This window comes from Dysidea avara, chromosome 12, assembly GCF_963678975.1.
Source record: "Dysidea avara chromosome 12, odDysAvar1.4, whole genome shotgun sequence".
NCBI lineage: Eukaryota > Metazoa > Porifera > Demospongiae > Dictyoceratida > Dysideidae > Dysidea > Dysidea avara.
Window position 1 is genome coordinate 20,660,350 of NC_089283.1, and position 19,523 is coordinate 20,679,872.

Genomic DNA, 19,523 nt, shown 5'->3' on the forward strand with positions numbered 1-19,523 from the left:
ATGTTACCTCCTAACAGCACTGTGTCATTAACCTACAAGACTACAATACATGGTGTTCAGCAGTGTGCTTCAACTGATAAGGAAGTTAAAGTTATGTGGTGTGAATTTCCTGGTATAGATCAAACAGCCATGAGTAAGCTACTTGATGCGTGCACTGTTGCTAGTTTTGGATACAAAGGGGAGAGTGTTATAGATAGAAACTATCGTTATACTTTCAAATTAGATCCTAAAGACTTCATGACAACGTTTCAACTTTGTGATTCTCCAATTCTTGGAGAGATTGGATTAATTAATCCAAATTTTGCTAGTTTGCAGGCAGAACTGTACAAGTTGAACATTTATGCACCTGGTGGCTTTTTTAAGTCACACGTTGACACACCACGATCGGCACAGATGTTTGGTAGTCTTGTGGTTTGTTTACCAACTCAGTTTAGTGGCGGAGAGCTAGTAGTACGTCACCAGAGAAAAGAAATAAAGTATGATTGGTCTTCATCTGCCTCTGATCCATTGAATAGCTTATGTTGGGCTGCTTTTTACAGTGATATTGAACATGAAGTTCTGCCTGTGACCGAAGGATATCGAATCACCTTGACATACAACCTTTACTATGGTGATGATCTTGACAGACCCAAAGTTGACTTAACAGGTAATCCTTTCTTCAGAACACTTCAAGCGGCGCTTAGTAATCCCTTGTTCATGCGTGAAGGAGGTGTACTGGGCTTTAATACACATTATTCTTATACTTTTGATTTACAGTGGGCTGATGTGTTGGGTAATACCCAACTGACTGTGGACAAAGTGAAAGTTGTTACAAAGCTACAGAAATTCCCTATTCAACAATTCATTAACCAATCTCCTGCTGAACAAGAGTTGACCTTGAAAAAAAGTTGGGATCACAGACGCTGACATAGCAAATATATTACATAATGTTTCTGGTTTATCAATTTGTCCAAGATTAAAAGGTGCTGATTACATTATATTCAACAGTGCAAAATTCCTTGGCCTCCCAGTTCATATCAAACCATTATTGCAGGGGATGTCACCATATGCAAGGGATAAGAATATTGCTCTACGCAATTCTGTTGACTTCAAGTATCAGTTATACTATGATGACAGCAACTCTGGAAGTGCAGAAAGTTTATTCAATCTGTTTGGTGAAAATCTTTTCCAGTTTAGGGATGAAGATATTACTTGGTGTCAGCAGCCTGAATACAACCAACCAGCTGCAGCCATGTTGTGCTATGGAAATGATCCATGGATGGAAGTGTGGTATAAAGCTGCAGTTATTTTAATAGGTATCCCAATCTGGAGTGAGTGTCGACAACAGTTGGTGATGCAGAGTGAAGGAAGCACACAGTCTGGGTCATCTGTACAGATCGAGGTGTTGAGACATGTTTTAGGGTGTTTAATGTATCAGACTAGCTGTTTTTGTGTACTCTTTAGCTATGGATTCTCATGATTTAAATATTTCATTATTATATAATCTAAGGTAATACAATGACATGTGTCATGTTACAGTACATTTTAGTAATTGATTGTTTGGACTCCTTAAGAATAGATAGCTAATATGGCAGCTCTTATTTAGATACTGTAGTTGAGAGGACTTTTCACTGATTTATTATGTCAGGTCAGAGATCTGATATAGTGTAGCATTTCTTGATTTTCTTCACAAAATGCATGTAAACTTGTGTCCTGGTCCATGTATGGAACAGGACACCGCAAGCTCAGGTCCCTGTATGTACTATGGTTGGCAAAAATGCATGTCTCAGGAGGAAGCAACATCAAAATCAAGCTCCTTGGTTTTGCGTGGCTGAAAGTATCAGGTAGTCTGTTTTTATAAATAAAAATTTCACAGAAACTTGTAAGGATTTGGGGTTGATCTGAAGACATTTATGAGCTTGGTTATGCTTAACCAATGCTGAGTACGAGGCGCGGCCAAGATGCTAATAAAGCACGAGTCAAATGGAGTGCTTTATTAGCATTGAGGCCAAGCACAGAGTGCTTTGTTTTTCATATAGCACGAGCAAGGCAATGCTTTAAATGATTTATGGAACTTTCTAGTTGTGTAGCTTCACCGTACACTAAGACTTGTAATTAACATGTGTTGCACGAACTATTAACAACCTGAATGCACACAAACTAGTTTACAAAGTAACTCATGTGTAGTTCACCATATTGTGGCAAAGCAGACATTCATCACGTATTTTATCAGTTTTAGTCAAAACCCACAATCGATTCTATTGTGACACATGGTAAAGTATTTCCATGATATCTCCAGGACTTGTCCGTTTACACTAACAAACATAACAGCAATGTTACCTTCTCCCACCCACCATTGAAACATTTACGTAAGTCTGTAAAAGCAATCCAGTGGTAGAATTCGTATTGACTAGGGTGATTGATCACTCAGCGCGGCGAGGTTATCAGCCTTCACCGGCTTGGGTGATTAGTTGTACTGGCATGAGTGCCGAGGCACGTGAACATTCCATTCAACTTGAGCATGCCTTTATAAATAAATTTAAAAGACAATGTAACCACAAGTGAATTTAGTCAATATGGTAGAGCGTGAGGCTTGAAACAAATAGGGAGTGAGTTCAATTACTGGTTGCATCACATTTTTTTCTTTTTCTAACCGTTTGGTTACAACTTTTTCTTTCTTCAACAACCTTTTTGCTACTATTTTTTTCGTTTTGACAGCCTTTTTGGTAACAGATTTTTCTGTTGTGTGTTCTTTTCATGCTATTTTCTTACTCTACAGTGAAACCTGTGTATTAAGGACACCTTGGGACTGACCAATTATAAAGGTTTCCTGATTTTCCAGGTCAGTTTACATGCTAAGGGAGACTTTAGGACCATTACCAATTGTCCAGATTATGTAGGTGTCCTCATTTTTAAGTGTCTTGATTAACAGGTTTCACTGTATTGGTTGATAATAGGTAGTAGTAGCTGTACAAAAGTGATGACAATAGGTGATAATACATAGCTTACTCAAAATATCATATGGTATAGCAGTGCTGTAAATGTAGGGATCATGGAGGTTAGAGGTGATGACAATAGGTTATAGTGTAGTAAAGGGAGTGTAGTACTGTTAACATACAAAGCTCAGCCTGTCGCGATCGACAGAGTTCAAGGTTCAGTTATTTTACCAGCAGAATACATAGTAGTGAAAACCTGTCTGACTATAGTTTAGAATTCTAGCTTAGTCTCGTCTGCAGAAACAAAACCCTATAAGTTAACTCCTACAAAGTGTTAAATGAACTAAGGTAATTATATAATATTATTTAATGTCTCTTGCATCATCTGCAACACTCCCCCCAAGATGTTCCTTCAATCTTTCTCTTGCCCTTATAGCAGCCTGTCTAGTGGGACGCAATTCTTTAAAGTTTCTTTTACTCAGACTCAGTATTATCTTCCACAGTGTAATCAGTATCTGGACACTCAATGGGGTAGAATAGTTTCAGCGCTCTGTGTAGGCATCTTCTTGAAGGTAATGTTACTTCGGCTGATCGAATAGCATTGTCTCTTCCCTTGATCAGTTTGCTTATCTTTCCTATCTTCCACTGGCCTCTTGGTAAGTTTTCCTTAATCAACACTACATCTCCGATTTGTGGCTTCTGTTTAGAAGAATTTCGAGTTTTGTTCAATGTCGAGTCACTTCGCTCCCTTAAGCTCAATAAATAATCTTTACACCGTATTGTCCAAAATTGGTTTAAACATTTTTGACCACTTTTCCACCTCTGTAGTAGCTGTTGACTTGTACTGATTCTCTCGGTTGGTTCAAAAGTGTCAATGTCTATCTTGAAATCTGGAATAAAGTGTTGATGACTTTGAGATAGAAAGCTAAGTGGTGTGATAATAAAACTTGAGTTGATATCATCATCCATGTAAATCAATGGTCGAGAATTTACGACTGTTTCAACTTCTTTTAATACAGTAATCAGTTGTTTCTCTGAAAGGCATCTGCTGCCAATGACTTTACGCAATGCTCTCTTCGTGATTTCCACAAGTCTTTCATACACTCCTCCTATCCAGGGTGCTAGATTAACAATAAATTTCCACTCAATTCCCTTTGCTGCAGAAAAATCAATCACATCATCACTTCTAACAACATCACTCCAAATCTTGCTGAGAACTGATCTTGCTGTCTTAAAAGCATTGTCTGATAGGATTTGCTTTGGAATACCTCGCCTGGCTATAAATCTGCGAAAACAAAGTAAAATTCTTCTGCAGATATGTCTTCAATTAGTTCAATGTGAACTGCTCTAATCGCAAAACATGTGAATAAACAAACCCAGACTTTTTTGGTAGCTGGAGCTTCATCTTCTGAGGCCACATTCACATAGTTCTTTATGTATAATGGACCAAAATAATCTAATCCTGAGTACTCAAAGGGTACAGACTGCACAACTCTTTCTTTTGGCCACGAAGGTATCTGTGGCATTCTGTATGGTCCTCCCTCAACAATTTGACATACTTTGCACCCATTTAACACTCTCTTGACTACTGATCTGCCCTTAAGAATCCAATATTCTTGTCGAATCTCAGCTGGGGTTTGTGATACTCCTGAATGAAACATTTTACTATGAACTTCTTCGATGTTTAGCTTGGTAAAGTATTCCTTTGGTGGCAAAAACTTAGGACATTTTGCTCCCTGTGTTAATTCTGAATTTTGATATCTGCCTTTACATCTCAAAATACCTTGTTCATCTATTATCAGACCCAGTTGCTGTTTTAAATTGCAGTTTTCTCCCTTTTTAACCATTCTGATTGTGTCTGAAAAACATTTTCCTTGAATGTGTAGATCCCATAATTCCTTAGCTTTCTTAATTTCTGGTGCTGTTAATGGCCCACTATTGATCTGTTTCTTCAACAGTCTATTGGCATACCGCAAAATCCATGCTGTGGTTCGTAACAATTTCTGTAATGATGAAAAGCGTTCAGCATCAATATCTGAGAGATTAATAATTATTGCTGTGGATGTATCTGGATACCTTGTCCAACCATAAGCTTAGCTTCAAAAATAATTTCATTCTTCACTTCAGATTTCATTTCAGCTTGAGGATTAGCTTCTGGAACATTGTATTCTGGCCATTGGTTTTGTGGCTTTGTTAACCATGAGGGTCCATTCCACCAAGTGGATTGTAACAGTTCAGATAGAGACTTCCCTCTGGTTGCCAGATCAGCTGGATTTTCTGTGTAGGGATGTATTTGAATGATGTTTCTTCAAGTGATTTAATTTCCTTTAATCTGTTTGTCACAAATTTTGAAAGAGATTTTGTACTGTAGAACCACTGTAGCACACATTGGGAGTCTGTCCACAGAACTTTGGATGAAATAGGTAAGTGTAGTTCCTTTTCAATGAATCGCATTGCTCTTGTTCCCCCAACAATTCTAATCTGGGGATCGTTATTCCCTGTGGTGCTAAACGTGTTTTTGAGAAAACAAGATCAGCTGAGCAGTTACTTGTATCAGGTGAAAATTGGTGTAGGTAAACTGCAGTAGCATAGGCCTTGCCTGAAGCATCACTAAAGCAGATCAAACTGTATACTATTGGCTGATGTCCAGCTGCATTCATACCAAGATATCGAGGAATGCGAAAGGTTGGAATTGTTTTGAGATCACAATAGATATTTTCCCACCTTGCTAGTAGCTCAGTTGGGAGTTTGGTGTCCCATTCAAATTTATTTTCCCACAACTCTTTGATGAAAATTTTGGCATGTAAGATGGTTGGTGAAAAGAATCCCAATGGGTCATAAATTGAAGTTGTTGCTTGAAGTATTCCTCGTTTAGTAAAAACTCCTTCTAGCTTTTCAGAAGATGGTCCTGGTACTGATAGTGTGTCATTCTTCAGTCTCCAACAAATACCAAGTACCTTGATATCAGAGCTGTTTGCTCTGTCGTGGCTTGGAATTAATGCCATTAATTCTTCAGAATTTGATGCCCACTCTCTTAGGTTCATTGAAGCTGTTGTAAATATTTGTTTTGCTTCTGTATACAATTGATGACCTTCTGAAACACTTTGAGTTCCTGTTATCAAATTATCCACATAGATATCACGCTGCAACTGTTCAGCTGTTGTGCTTCCAATTTGTTTCAGATGGTAATTGATTGTTGCTGATAAAAGAAAAGGGCTTGATATGATTCCAAATGGAATTCTACAAAATCGGTATACTTGAAGATTTTCATCATTGATCAAGTTGCATCCTGTATTAGAGCATGTGTACAACCATGAGTTCATAATATAGAAAAAATTATGAACTCTTGGTATAACACTATAATTTATGGTCTTTGGTATTCTGTGGAGTGCTGGTCTAGTCCTTCGTACGTGCGCTTATAAATGGATAAGGTCTATGACAAGATCAACAACGTTAGGTGTGAAAAATAACTGTTATATAAAATGTAAAAGTGCTTTTTGAAAATGTCCGTGTCTGTGTTTGTGTTTGTGTCTGTGTCCACGTCCAATTGTATTCGCCTTTTCCAACTATCCATTCCATTCCACTGAATCCAGACACCCAGTCATGTTGAAACATGTTTGAATTAGAATTTGCTGACTGTGTTATGAATACACCATTGTCAGTAATCAACACCATGTGCCTTTTTAAACATGCCCAACTCTTTGAATTCCAATGCTATTTTCTTGTTTAAACATGCCCAACTCTTAGAAGCCTATAAAACAAGTTGCATGCTCTGCACTTCATGTTATACACTTTATAGTTAGCAGAGAATTTAAACTGAAAGTCTTAGAAATAATGTGGACTGGGTATAGTAAGCGACAGAAGATGGGGAATCCAAAGCCACTGAAGGAGACAGCTGAGAAGTCAATTGTATCAAATCTTGGCTACATGGCTGATAGTATCACCAGTAGATTTAGTTGTGGTGGAAAGTTGAAATTACCTCCTAACAGCACCGTGTCATTAGCCTACAGAGCTGTGATACTTGATGATAAAGGTGTTGAGCAGTGTGCTTCAGTTGATAAGGAGGTTGAAGTTATGTGGTGCGAATTTCCTGGTATAGATCAAACAGCCATGAGTAAGCTACTTGATGCATGCACTGTTGCTAGTTTTGGATACAAAGGGGAGAGTGTTATAGATAGAAACTATCGTTATGCTTTTAAGTTAGATCCTAAAGACTTCATGACAACGTTTCAACTTTGTGATACTCCAATTCTTGGAGAGATTGGATTAATAAATCCAAATTTTGGTAGTTTGCAGGCAGAACTGTACAAGTTGAACATATATGCACCTGGTGGCTTTTTTAAGTCACACGTTGACACACCACGATCGGCACAGATGTTTGGTAGTCTTGTGGTTTGTTTACCAACTCAGTTTAGTGGTGGAGAGCTAGTAGTACGTCACCAGAGAAAAGAAATAAAGTATGATTGGTCTTCACCTGCTTCTAATCCATTGAATAGCTTATGTTGGGCTGCTTTTTACAGTGATATTGAACATGAAGTTCTGCCTGTGACCAAAGGATATCGAGTCACCTTGACATACAACCTTTACTATGGTGATGATCTTGACAGACCCAAAGTTGACTTAACAGGTAATCCTTTCTTCAGAACACTTCAAGCGGCGCTTAGTAATCCCTTGTTCATGCGTGAAGGAGGTGTACTGGGCTTTAATACACATTATTCTTATACTTTTGATTTGCAGTGGGCTGATGTGTTGGGTAATACCCAACTGACTGTGGACAAAGTGGAAGTTGTTACCAAGCTACAGAAATTCCCTATTCAACAATTCATTAACCGATCTCCTACTGAACAAGAGTTGACCTTGAAAAAAGTTGGGATCACAGATACTGACATAGCAAATATATTACATAATGTTTCTAGTTTACCAAATTGTTCAAGATTAAAAGGTGCCGACTATGTTATATTTAACAGTGCAAAATCCCTTGGTCTCCCTGTTCATATCAAGCCATTACTACGGGACATTGAGCCAGTACGTGATGTTATTGATGGTGGTATGCTTGATATATGTTTTCATCCATATCGCGGACGAAACATATTTGCTCTACGTAATTCTGATGACTTCAAGTATCAGCTAGATTATGATGACAGCTTACAACAGCTATTCATTCTTTTCCGTGAAAACCTTTGCCACTATAGAGATAAGGATATTACCTGGTGTCAACAACCACAATACAACCAACCAGCTGCAGCCATAATGTGCTATGGAAATGATCCATTGATGGAAGTGTGGTACCAGACTGCAGTTATTTTCATTGGAATTCCAAACCGGAGTGAGTGTCGACAACAGTTGGTGATGCAAAGTGAAGGGGGAACTGGGTCATCTATGGAGAAGAAGGACAATGTAGAGACCATTTTTAAGGATTTTGAGTATATAGTATATACGTAGTATTTATTTCTTAATTTGTGATTCAAATAAAGCATTCTTATGCAGAGTGTGCATTGTTATTGAATTCTTGATTTCAAAATACTAGATGGAAAATGAGACCTCACAGTAGTGAGGCATGCGGCCAAGAAACTACAAAGCGCACGCCACAATTAAAATGTGTATGGCTACTACCTTGAGTTATTTACGTGTAGGGACAGCTTCACAATTTTAGTCCTGAATTATGCAATCATTTCCATTAGAAAAGTTTTGTACAGCAGGTGCCGGAATTGTAAATGAATGATTATCTTATCGCAACCACGAAAATAAGACCCAAGTTTACTTTATTACGCTGATATCTCGGCTTGTGGTAGTGTTATCGCCATATTGTCATTGAATATAACTGCCTTTTGTGGAGCAATACTCACAGGAGTTTTCTAGTACTGGATTGCCTGTACAGAAGATTTTTTTTACCAAATGCCTAATCCATACGATAGCTTTTAAAGACACGGCGTGGACACAAATCCAACACTCATATAAATGTATTGTGAAAGCGTAAAGAACGTAACTTCCCTAGGGAGACAATGGCGGATCCAGGATGAGGCATTTGGGGCAAATGCCCAATCCCCCCCCCCCCCCCCACCTTGTGGAGCTAGGAGCCCGGCAGCCATGTTTCTGATTATATCTACTAAGCTTTATGTCAGCTAGGCCAGATCAGTTTAGTAACTCATGAAAATACGCACATTTTACTAGCATTTATTACAAATTCACCTGAAACCAAAGCAAACCTAGCTGTAAAATAGTCACCCAGCACCTTCGTGTGTATTAAGCGCCTCTAAAATAATTATCATGTTACATTCAGAGCCTTTTAAACAGCTTTTAAGACTTCACAACTATCTGAAAAGTTTAAAATAGCAAAAATACACCACTAAGAGGTGATTATTTGTTGCTTCAAAAATGCAGCACTGAACTAAAGAATATGACTCTCCCCACTTACCCTGTTTGTGCCCCTCCCCTTGCCAGCTCCTGGGTTTGCCCCTGGGAGAGTGTTTTAAGGATTATTCCATTTAGTGCCACCCATGCACTATCACGTGATTACTTTTATTTGTCACTCCCAATTCAGCCCTAACTTTCTGAGTTCTAATTCTGATGAATTGGTGCTCACACACAGTAAAGCCAGACAGCTAGCGATTAATATATCACATGTCACGCAAGCTAATTAAATTAATGCCTGCAACAATACAGTATTTCACAAAGTGCACTATTAAAAATACACCACTGTCTCATGTTGGTAGACAAATAAGAATGATAATTGGCTTTGCTTCTTAATGTTGGATCTGCCATTGTGTACTTGACGGGACACCAATCCTCAGTGCTGCCAAGGTGGGGTGCAACTAAGACGGTCTGCAAATCCTCCGTTTGTCATCTGGCGTAGCAAATGGGATGCCTTCCTCCAGTAAACCAATATCTGAATTTCACTGGACCTGTCAAGTAACACAACACATTAATTGTGTGGTCTATCTGAACCTAGGTAACAAGTTTGGCATGCACTATAAAGCACATTAAGCAGGCAGGCAAAGATTCTACAAAATCTCATTGCACCTGGAAAACCAGCCGGACACCATCATAATCAAGGTAGTCTCATGATCTAGATACTGGTGGTTAGAGCCATTACTAGTATTGATCTGTAAACTAACTAGTGGTGGGACAAATATCTGAAAATTCGAACACTTGTTTGATAAAGAGATATGTGACATGCATATTACCAACAAACATTAGTTACCATGGTTACTATAGTAAATAAGCATGGTAACATTTTAGAAAATAAATTCAGTTGAACCTAGATTACATTGTATACACTATCTCAATGACTACAGTACATTTCTGCAACAATATATGGTTGCACATTGCACTGAAATATTAGAAACAAACCTTCAAGCATTCATTTGCTAAATTTACGGAACATTCGAATGTGATCATGAAATGCCCATTCATCCCAGTAACTAGGTAGGGAAAGAAAATGGTCTGACTATTAGATCCATGAAACTATTGGAACAAACACATCTTACATAAAGTAACACATGCTTACTCTAAAACACAAACAAATTCAGTCATTTAGACCATTGCCAGTCAACATGCAGCCAAAAAACCTTATTCATACAAATATTCACTTCTGTTTACCTTTTACCTGTAGCCAAAGTTCCTGGAATTTCTAGTCAAGACTCACAACTCTTATGTGACATCTATAACTGATATCACACATTCCCACATTACTGAGAGCACATCTGTAAACAGCAAGTTGGCAAAGTGGGCACTACAAAGACAAAAATATGGACACTTAACACTCAAGATACTCAAACACGAGTCCCTGAAAGAAGCTGACCTGGAGAATTACGATTCTATAATCACAATACATGCAATCATTGGTCCCAGTCTACCCATAACACAGATGTCTGCAATTTGGTGTTGATGGTGCAGTAGACCACAATAATAAGACCTTAAAATGCAGGGTAATGTCATGCAGTTAAGACCAGCAGTATGTAACAGGAGCACATTTAATGCTCCTATCAATGTAATGCCTGACTACCACAGGTATGGGCTGAAGGTCAAGGTTGGTGGGGGAATGGACTGTTAAGTTTCCAGAGGTGGTGGGGATTTGTCGTTGTCCACCAATGCAACATTTCATGGATGCTGACATACTATCTGTCATCACTAAAACCCGCTTGAAGTAACTTGCAACTGGAATAGCCACACTGTGACAGACATGATGGGTGATTGTGCAAAGCCCAACTAACCCTGGCCGGGTTTTGCTACTGGGAGATTTGTGGGGACAACGTTATATCACCAGTACTTCCCCAGTAGGTGGGGAATTGTAATTTTCAGGGATGCAAATCCCCACCTCAGCGTATATACCTGTTGTAGTGGGTCTTTACATTGATAGGTGAATAACAACTATATAAAGTAGCAACCACCATCTGGGGTTTCTCCTAATATGCACACAATTGCAAAATAATTCACTCATGTTCAGCCAAGTCAGACCGAAGAGAAGGACTGAAATACGTGCACCTTTAATATTTACACACATACAAAAACATTTATAAACGATATTAACTTACAGTTAGATGTACACACTTTCGCGAAGTAGGTCACAATTAATTGTTTCTGTATTTGGTCATACCACTTGTGCTAGTAGAAGAAGTCCCTTGGAAATCCCTTTCACACCTCTACTAGCGTACGTGAACACTTGTAAATGTACATTGGTACTCATTGGTACTCTTATGGATCGTGAGTTTCGTGACCGTGTGTCGTTTGACCAACTATTTCCGAAGACGCCAGAGTACACAATTAATGTACCATACCCTTGAGGAATCCACTGCACCATGATGGTCTGTCTGATGATGAGTTTTCCATTAATAATGTTAATTGTTCTTAGTACAGGTAGCTTTTGTGTGGAAGAACGGCTATGCCGAAATATTTGAGTCATCCATGCAGTTAACAAAATCAGTGCTTATAAAAAAATCTTATTTAATTTCAAAGGGAAAATTTAAAAAACTCCATATCCTGTTTGAGACATATGCATACCCCAACAAATCCCCATAGTTGGCATGTCTGCATGTGAAAAGCACGCTAATGGATACGTCCTCATATCCTCAGGTCCCCGCTGTCACAAAACATCTGGGCTACATGCATCCATCATCGTCGTTACGGGAAATTGAAGCTGTTTTTTGGGTGATATTATTTTATGGGCCACTCCTACTCCTTTGTGGTTCCTACTTTCCGCTACTATTGTAGTGCATGATAAAGCTGAAAAGCCATCCGTCTGTCCATCCGTCCGTCATGCTGATTACTTGCCTGGGACTGCCCACATCAACACATCGTGTGCCCAACACATTGTGTGCCCAACACGAAGCACTCATCATCCGCCTACTTCAAGTTTTTTACCTGTTACCGCGATTTCACACATGCTTCCATTCATACTCTACAGCGTGTAGAAGGCCAAGGTGTAGAGAAAACTCATGCAACATTCCTTTGAAAACCACAGCACATACTTTTCAAGTGGTAGAATACCTGACTAGTGTGTAAGAGGTCGTGAGTTCGAATCCACGTGTTGGCATTTTTTTCTTTCTACTCAGTACCTTTTTGTGCACACCTTTTTAAGACACGACTTTTAGCTCATCGTATCTTGGCATGCAAAGCACGTATTGATGCGGAACTTTAGCAAAATTAAATGCCCATCATCTGGCAACTCGATTGTTGTAGCAAATCAACATGTGCTTTTGTTTGCTCTGGGCAATGAAGGCACTGGTGCAGGGAAGGATCACTGAAAAGTTGAGCTACATTCCTGTCAAAACCACAGATAAACAACTGTGGCGATTGGTGCAACCCCAAGTTATTATAACCAGCCAGGGTTCAATCCCCGCCTAGGTCATAGCTTTTTTTTCACTTTTGGAACCTTTTTGATGCATCTTTTTGTTCTATCTGTTCCATGCAAGTCTTCATCTCCAAACTCTTATGCTCAGTTTTTCAACACAGGCACTTAACTGCCTCACATCATAGGGACTCTTATAGCACTTTTGGGATAAGGCAGACGTATTGCCAACATACGTATTTGTCCATCTCTGTGTTATTCCAGTGTGTTGTATTAGAGTAGGTAAAAGCTTCTTTCACCAGTATCCAGAATATCTAGCTACATCTTTGTTTTAACCACATAGGTGTACACTGACATGCAAAACTGTTTGTTCAGATTTACGTACCTCATTACTGCTGTAGTAAATAAGCAACTTACATGATTGACCACTGTGCATCTGATAACGGTAATACTGGAACCATGCAGATACCATAGTTTACACTGAGGAACTGCATTTGACCTGGTACAACTGTTTCACTATAATCCTGCTTACATGCTTTCACTCTATAGGGCCATACATTACCTTAGTGGTCAATTACACTGTGGGTTTTTTTATGGCAAGAGGTATATGTGTCACTGCAACATCAGACAGCTTTAAATTATGCCTAAGTTCATTTCTCTTTGTGACAGTTGGTAAAATAAACATCATGTAGAAACTCAAACTGTACCTGCTGTACACCGCCTGTAATGTAGGTATACCGTATCCCTTAGCTCGCATACAGTTTAACTAATTAACCTTGCATGCTCATTATTTCACTATATGTACTGCATCATGATCATGTACTTTAAACACTATCGACAATTCGACATGCATGCTACACAGCAAATATAGTGCACTGATATTTATACTTGGTTCCCAATATATTAATTGTTGTTGCATTACTTGTCCTACATGTAAAGCAGCAAAATTTTTGTTTGTTCTTTACAGCATGTTGAAGTCACTGGTAGAAAAGACGTACTGAATAATTGAACTAAATTCCTGTCAAAACCACAAACAATAAACTTTGTGTTTTGCATCATTAATTTCAGCAAGACGGCATAAGGAAACCTCATGCTCTTTAAAATGTGACATGACCATGTGCTCTACACAGTTACATGAGTGTTTACTGCTTGGTCCCTCTTCCTGGCATTAAAATGTTTAATGTGGAGATGGTCCTGCATGTAGGGCCGGTACCAATACTAGTTTTGTGTATACTGAACAGTGGCTATCCTTTGTATACCATAAGTATGTACATGACACAAATTACTGTAGGGTTATAATAGAAATCACCACTGTAATTGATTCCTATTGAAGACCACTCAGAATTTTTTATTACTGCTGATTAGACATTTGTACCCAAAATTACTCTATACCAAAAACTGTGAAACGCCTTCTTATGGCGTGAATTTGACTGGCTTTGTTATGAGGATCATGAATGCAAAGAGTTGTGTTTACAGAGTGTGTTAAAGTCTTGTGGTGAACATGTACAACTGCTGTCCTTCCCAAACCATGTCCCACCCTCTAAACTAATTAGGCTAGACCATTGCAGGAATGTGATACAGCTAGATATACCAACGACTAAATTAGATTTTGAACAAGTAAGAAGTGTTTTGGATAACATGAAGCAATTACAGAAGCTGGACACTAAGTGGATCCGTGAGACATGGCGCCTTTTAACATTAACATTTAATACAAACTTGAAGGAGCTTACGGTTCAAGTAAAGATGTATGTACTGGGTGGAAACTTAGGTTATTGTATGGTAAATGTTGGCCCATTTGTGGTTCCAATGTATTCATGGGTAATTGAATGGATGGGTAATGGATTCGTTCCACAGCATATTAATTTCATAATCAAGCTTTGATTGTTCACTGATAAATGAAATGCTTAGAGTGTGGCTAATTTAAATTGTAACTCACCACCTGCTCATCATGGTTTCCTCAAGTTCTACTATAATATTAGGTCTTTTGATCTTTTCCCCAATATTCCAGAATTTCAGATAGAGTTTGGTCAAACTACTGTTGTTCCCATTGCAAAAACTAGTGATTTTGGAGTGTTCGGCTTAGATGGAGAGTTTCCATGGGTGTTTCTCACCAGTTATTATTATATATTATAATGTGCAGAACCTCAAAAAGAGTGTGTGGCACAACATTACAAGTGGGTGAGTTGTGGGAAAGGGGGGTGTGACATATTACAAAACAGTTCGTACATACAGTCATGTTATTATAAGTGTTCTTTTGAAGTGATCTAGAGTTGGAGAGTTAATGGTTTGCAGTTGTATGTATGGTGGTGAGATAGTGTATAAGGCAGCAAGTATGGAATCAGGTAAAAAAGAATTAATTATAAAATTTGGGAAGTTTGTTAGTCCTCCCTCCTTTAATTATGTATTTAATTTTGATTTATCGTGTTGTCGTTGTTTGCTTTCTGGTCACTTGGAACAACTGGCCATTGCTTGTCCTAACCTTCGACGACTAAACTTGCAGTCTGGTAAGAAGTGTCTGACAAACTTACAAGGTTTGCGATCAATTGCTAGCTACTGTAGCAATCTGCAAGGGCTCTTAATTGGCATTCCAGAAGTAGAAGATAAGGTACAGTTTTGGGAAGTGTTGAGTGGTATGGGACTGCCCCAATTGGAATTGGAATTGTGTGTGACAGAGCCAAGTACTGCTGCATGATGAGAAAATCAAAATGATTGAGCTATATCAAAAATTAGTTACTCTGATAGCAATTGAGTTAAATTGTGATTGGTTTTGTGACAGCTTTAGAAAGAAAGAGTCCATTTTAGTTGTTCATGTTCCATTCCTTGAATCCTGCATCATATTTGATATTCACCCTATGGCTATGCTGGGCATGTGTAAGAAATTAAAGTATCTTACTTGTCAATATACTAGAGGAAAATGCTTTCAACAGTGAATTGTTACAGTTTACAAGAGCTATGCTTCTACTCGTTAACAATTAATATTCCCAAATCATTTATGAGTACAATATCAGCTCATGGTGGACTGGTACATGTAGTGTTAGATGTGAATTCTGTGACCAGTGAAGGTATTACTGCTCTTATAATGAATGCTCCTAATCTTCTAACATTATTTTTTCATATTTATGTGAATCAGCGTTGAAACCGGGTCACTACTGCTGACCCGGATGACCCACTGACCCGGATTTGACCCGGATGTGACCCGGATTGACCTGGATTAAATTAAGCCGAGGCGCGCGATAAGAGCTATGTTTCGGGGTATTCTCGAGCGACTCAGGCGGCGAGACTATACGTTTTGAGCGTTCGATTCGTGTTGAGTAAACGAGTAGTTATGTGATAACTAAGCCGGTAAGGTTATAATTTAAAATCAGTCAGTGGGTTTGGTTCCACGTAGCTACTGTGAGTTTATAGACAGCAATTGGGTGTGGCTTCGTACATACTTAGTATTGCAATTTCCCAATATATTAAAATGGGTGTGGCTCACAATCCTGCTGCAAGACTAGACCTAGACTATATACAACTCATACATTAATCGATTAGTGGGCGTGGCCCCACGTAAGCTTGCAGACAGAAACGGACACAGTTTCATGCTACGGACTGTACTTACTAATAAATGGGCGTGGCTGAGCGTATGTGTTTAACGCGATAAGTGGGCGTGGCTCACGAAAGAGCTACGTGACTAGCGTTTATAGGTTCCACATCGTCAAACGATCAGTTTCGTTTCTCACGTGATCCAATCTGGGTCAGACCCGGATGACCCGGAGAAAATGTGACCCGGATGACCCGACCCGGTTTCAACGCTGATTTGAATTGCATCAAAGGATTTGATCAAGAAAATCTTCAACTTACTCTTAAAGAAACATTTCATAATAGAAAATTGTTTACTATGGGAGGTTACAAACTAGAAAAAGAGCATTACTACGAATATGAACAGCGCACAAACTTACTATCCTTGTGGAATTGTTGTTATTGGTGTGGGGTTGAAGTGAACAGTACCCCTGCAGAAACCGACGTACTTACCATTGCTGACTTTGATAAGTATCCAGATACCGATCTCATTAATAAATTTGGATTACATTGGCAATATGTTGGCCTTAGTGATCAAGACACACGGTAGTGTGTCGTGCGGCCCAAGAAGCCGGCGCGTAACACCCGTGAGTATATTGACAGGAAGAAAGAAAACGCAATTTTCGCACCTCCGTAGCTCTGTGCTTCCTTGATGAAACAAGACGATTGTTGCTGTGGACATGCCCCCCAACTGCAGCACTCCACATTCCAAATTTGAGCGAAATCGCTTCGCGCGTTCCCGAGATATGCGACTTCAAAAATTGGCTCAGTTTCTTCGTTTTTTTTCTTCTTATTTTTCTTTTTCTTGTTGCATACTTACAAAAACTGCTATAAAACTCGAACGCCATATCCGATTGCCTTGAAATTTGGCACACATAAGGGGGATATAAGGGCGCATCTCTGTACCAACTTTGGCTGGAATACGATAAACAGGCAAAGAGTTATGAGCGATTATTCACGAAAAATAACACCAATATGTTGTCACGCCTACAGGGTAAACCGCGTATGGGAAGAAGCTGAAAATCGGTGGGTGAATAGGTTAACTATTGAACCTCAAACCTTTTGTGGTTTGAAAGAAATCGAGCTAAATAACAGGAAGATACAACAAAAAAACCAACAGTGTGTAACAATTATGCAATCGAGATTAGCTAATAAAAAAACGACTGCTTGCCACGCCTACCAGATAAACCGCTTGGGGTAATGCTTTGAAAATCGTTGTACAGATGGAGTAATCATCTTAGAAAGGCTCATCAATGGTGTAGAAGAATCAGACTTAAAGCCACGGAGTTATAACACGAAATCCAACTTGGTGCAGCAAGTGCGAGATCGAGATACTCTAATAGAGCAGTCATCCTAATAGAGCAGTCACCCTGAAGAGAATTCAAGAGATCAGCTAGAAATAAGAAACCTGTATAGAGATCAGCTACACACAAGTCACCCAGTAGAGAGATCAGCTAGAAGAAGTTACCTTGTAGGGAGTTCATGCAACTGTGGAAAGAGATAGTTCAGCTAGAAAAAATCACCTTGTAGAGTTCAGCTACAAAGAAACCACCATGTAGAGAGTTCAGCTACAAACAAATCGCCCTGTGGAGAGATCAATAGAAGAAGTTACTTTGCAGAGAGTTCAGCTACAAAGAAACCATCATGTAGAGAGTTCAGCTACAAACAAATCTCCCTGTAGAGAGATTAGCTAGAAGAAGTTACCTTGTAGAGAGTTCAGCTACAAAGAAACCATCATGTAGAGAGTTCAGCTACAAACAAATCTCCCTATAGAGAGATCAGCTAGAAGAAGTTACCTCGTATCATGTAGAGAGTTCAGCTTCAAACAAATCACCCTGTAGAAAGATCAGCTAGAAGAGGTCACCTTGTAGAGAGTTCAGTTACAAAGAAACCACCATGTAGAGAGCTCAGCTACAAACTAGTGACTTTGTAGAGACATCAGCTAGAAGAAGTTACTTTGTAGAGAGTTCAGCTACAAAGAAACCATTCTTTAAAGAGCTCAGCTGCAAACAAATCACCTGTACAGAATTCAGCTACAAATAAATCACCCTGTAGAAAGATGAGCTAGAAAAAGTTACTTTGTAGAGAGTTCAGTTACAAAGAAACCACCATGTAGAGAATTCAGCTACAAACTAGTGACCCTGTAAAGACATCAGCTAGAAGAAGTTACCTTGAGAGAGTTCAGCTACAAAGAAACCATAATTTAGAGAGTTCAGTTTCAAACAAATCACCTGTGAGAGTTCAGCTACAAACAAATCTCCCTGTAGAGAGATCAGCTAGAAGAAGTTATCTTGTAGATAGTTCAGCTACAAGCAAATCACCCTGTAAAGAAATCAGCTAGAAGAAGTTAACTTGTAGAGAGTTCAGCTACAAAGAAACCATCATTTAGAGTGTTCAGTTTCAAACAAATTACCTGTAGAGAGTTCAGCTACAAACAAATCTCCCTGTAGAGAGATCAGCTAGAATAAGTTACCTTGTAGAGAGTTCAGCTACAAACAAATCACCCTGTAGAAAGATCAGCTAGAAGAAGTCACCTTGTAGAAAGTTCAGTTACAAAGAAACCACCATGTAGAGAGTTCAGCTACAAACTAGTCACCTTGTAGAGACATCAGCTAGAAAAGTTACCTTGTAGAGAGTTCAGCTACAACGAAACCATTCTGTTTAGAGCTCAGCTGCAAACAAATCACCTGTACAGAATTCAGCTACAAACAAATCACCCTGTAGAGAGATCAGCTAGAAGAAATTACCTTGTACATAGTTCAGCTACAAAGAAACCACCAAGTAGAGAGTTCAGCTGCAAAGAAATCACCCTGTAGAAAATTCAGCCACAAACAAATTGCCCTGTAGAAAGATCAGTTAGAAGAAGTTACCTTTTAGAGAGTTCAGCTACAAAGAAACCATTCTGTAAAGAGCTTAGCTGCAAACAAATCACCTGTACAGAATTCAGCTACAAACAAATCACCCTGTAGAGAGATCGGCTAGAAGAAGTTACCTTGTAGATCGTTCAGCTACAAACAAATCACACTGTAGAGAGATCAGCTAGAAGAAGTTACCTTGCAGAGAGTTCAGCTACAAACAAATCACCCTGTAGAGAGATCAGCTAGAAGAAGTTACCTTGTAGATCGTTCAGCTACAAACAAATCACCCTGTAGAGAGATCAGCTAGAAGAAATTACTTTGTAGAGAGTTCAGCTACAAAGAAACCACCATGTAGAGAGTTCAGCTGCAAAGAAATCACCCTGTATAAAATTCTGCCACAAA

The 19,523-nt window shown here is 39.0% G+C and overlaps 3 protein-coding genes across 3 annotated transcripts; 2 read left to right on the forward strand and 1 right to left on the reverse strand.

Annotated features, from left to right (window-relative positions):
• Window positions 1-906, forward strand: LOC136239914 (uncharacterized). Its single transcript, XM_066030656.1, has one exon. The coding sequence runs from the start codon at window positions 1-3 to the stop codon at window positions 904-906; it is 906 nt and encodes a 301-aa protein (XP_065886728.1).
• Window positions 907-3,389: 2,483 nt separating this feature from the next.
• LOC136239915 (uncharacterized) lies at window positions 3,390-5,959 on the reverse strand. The gene is made up of 4 exons (XM_066030657.1): window positions 5,464-5,959; window positions 4,992-5,192; window positions 4,401-4,950; window positions 3,390-4,200 (listed from the first exon to the last, which is right to left on the reverse strand). Exons 1-4 carry the CDS (start codon window positions 5,957-5,959, stop codon window positions 3,390-3,392), a joined length of 2,058 nt encoding a protein of 685 aa, XP_065886729.1.
• Window positions 5,960-6,749: 790 nt separating this feature from the next.
• On the forward strand, window positions 6,750-8,357 carry LOC136239916 (uncharacterized). The gene has a single exon (XM_066030658.1). It carries the CDS (start codon window positions 6,750-6,752, stop codon window positions 8,355-8,357), a length of 1,608 nt encoding a protein of 535 aa, XP_065886730.1.
• The last annotated feature ends 11,166 nt before the right edge of the window (window positions 8,358-19,523 follow it).

Excerpts from the sequence above, each read along its gene's own strand:
- LOC136239915 (XM_066030657.1), bottom strand. The coding sequence starts at position 5,959 with ATGAACCTAAGAGAGTGGGCATCAAATTCTGAAGAATTAATGGCATTA. Across the intron at positions 5,193-5,463 it reads CCAATTTTCACCTGATACAA|AAAATCCAGCTGATCTGGCA; the intron begins GTAACTGCTCAG and ends ATCCCTACACAG. Across the intron at positions 4,951-4,991 it reads TAAGCTTATGGTTGGACAAG|ATATTGATGCTGAACGCTTT; the intron begins GTATCCAGATAC and ends TTAATCTCTCAG.
- LOC136239916 (XM_066030658.1), top strand. The coding sequence starts at position 6,750 with ATGTGGACTGGGTATAGTAAGCGACAGAAGATGGGGAATCCAAAGCCA.
- LOC136239914 (XM_066030656.1), top strand. The coding sequence starts at position 1 with ATGTTACCTCCTAACAGCACTGTGTCATTAACCTACAAGACTACAATA.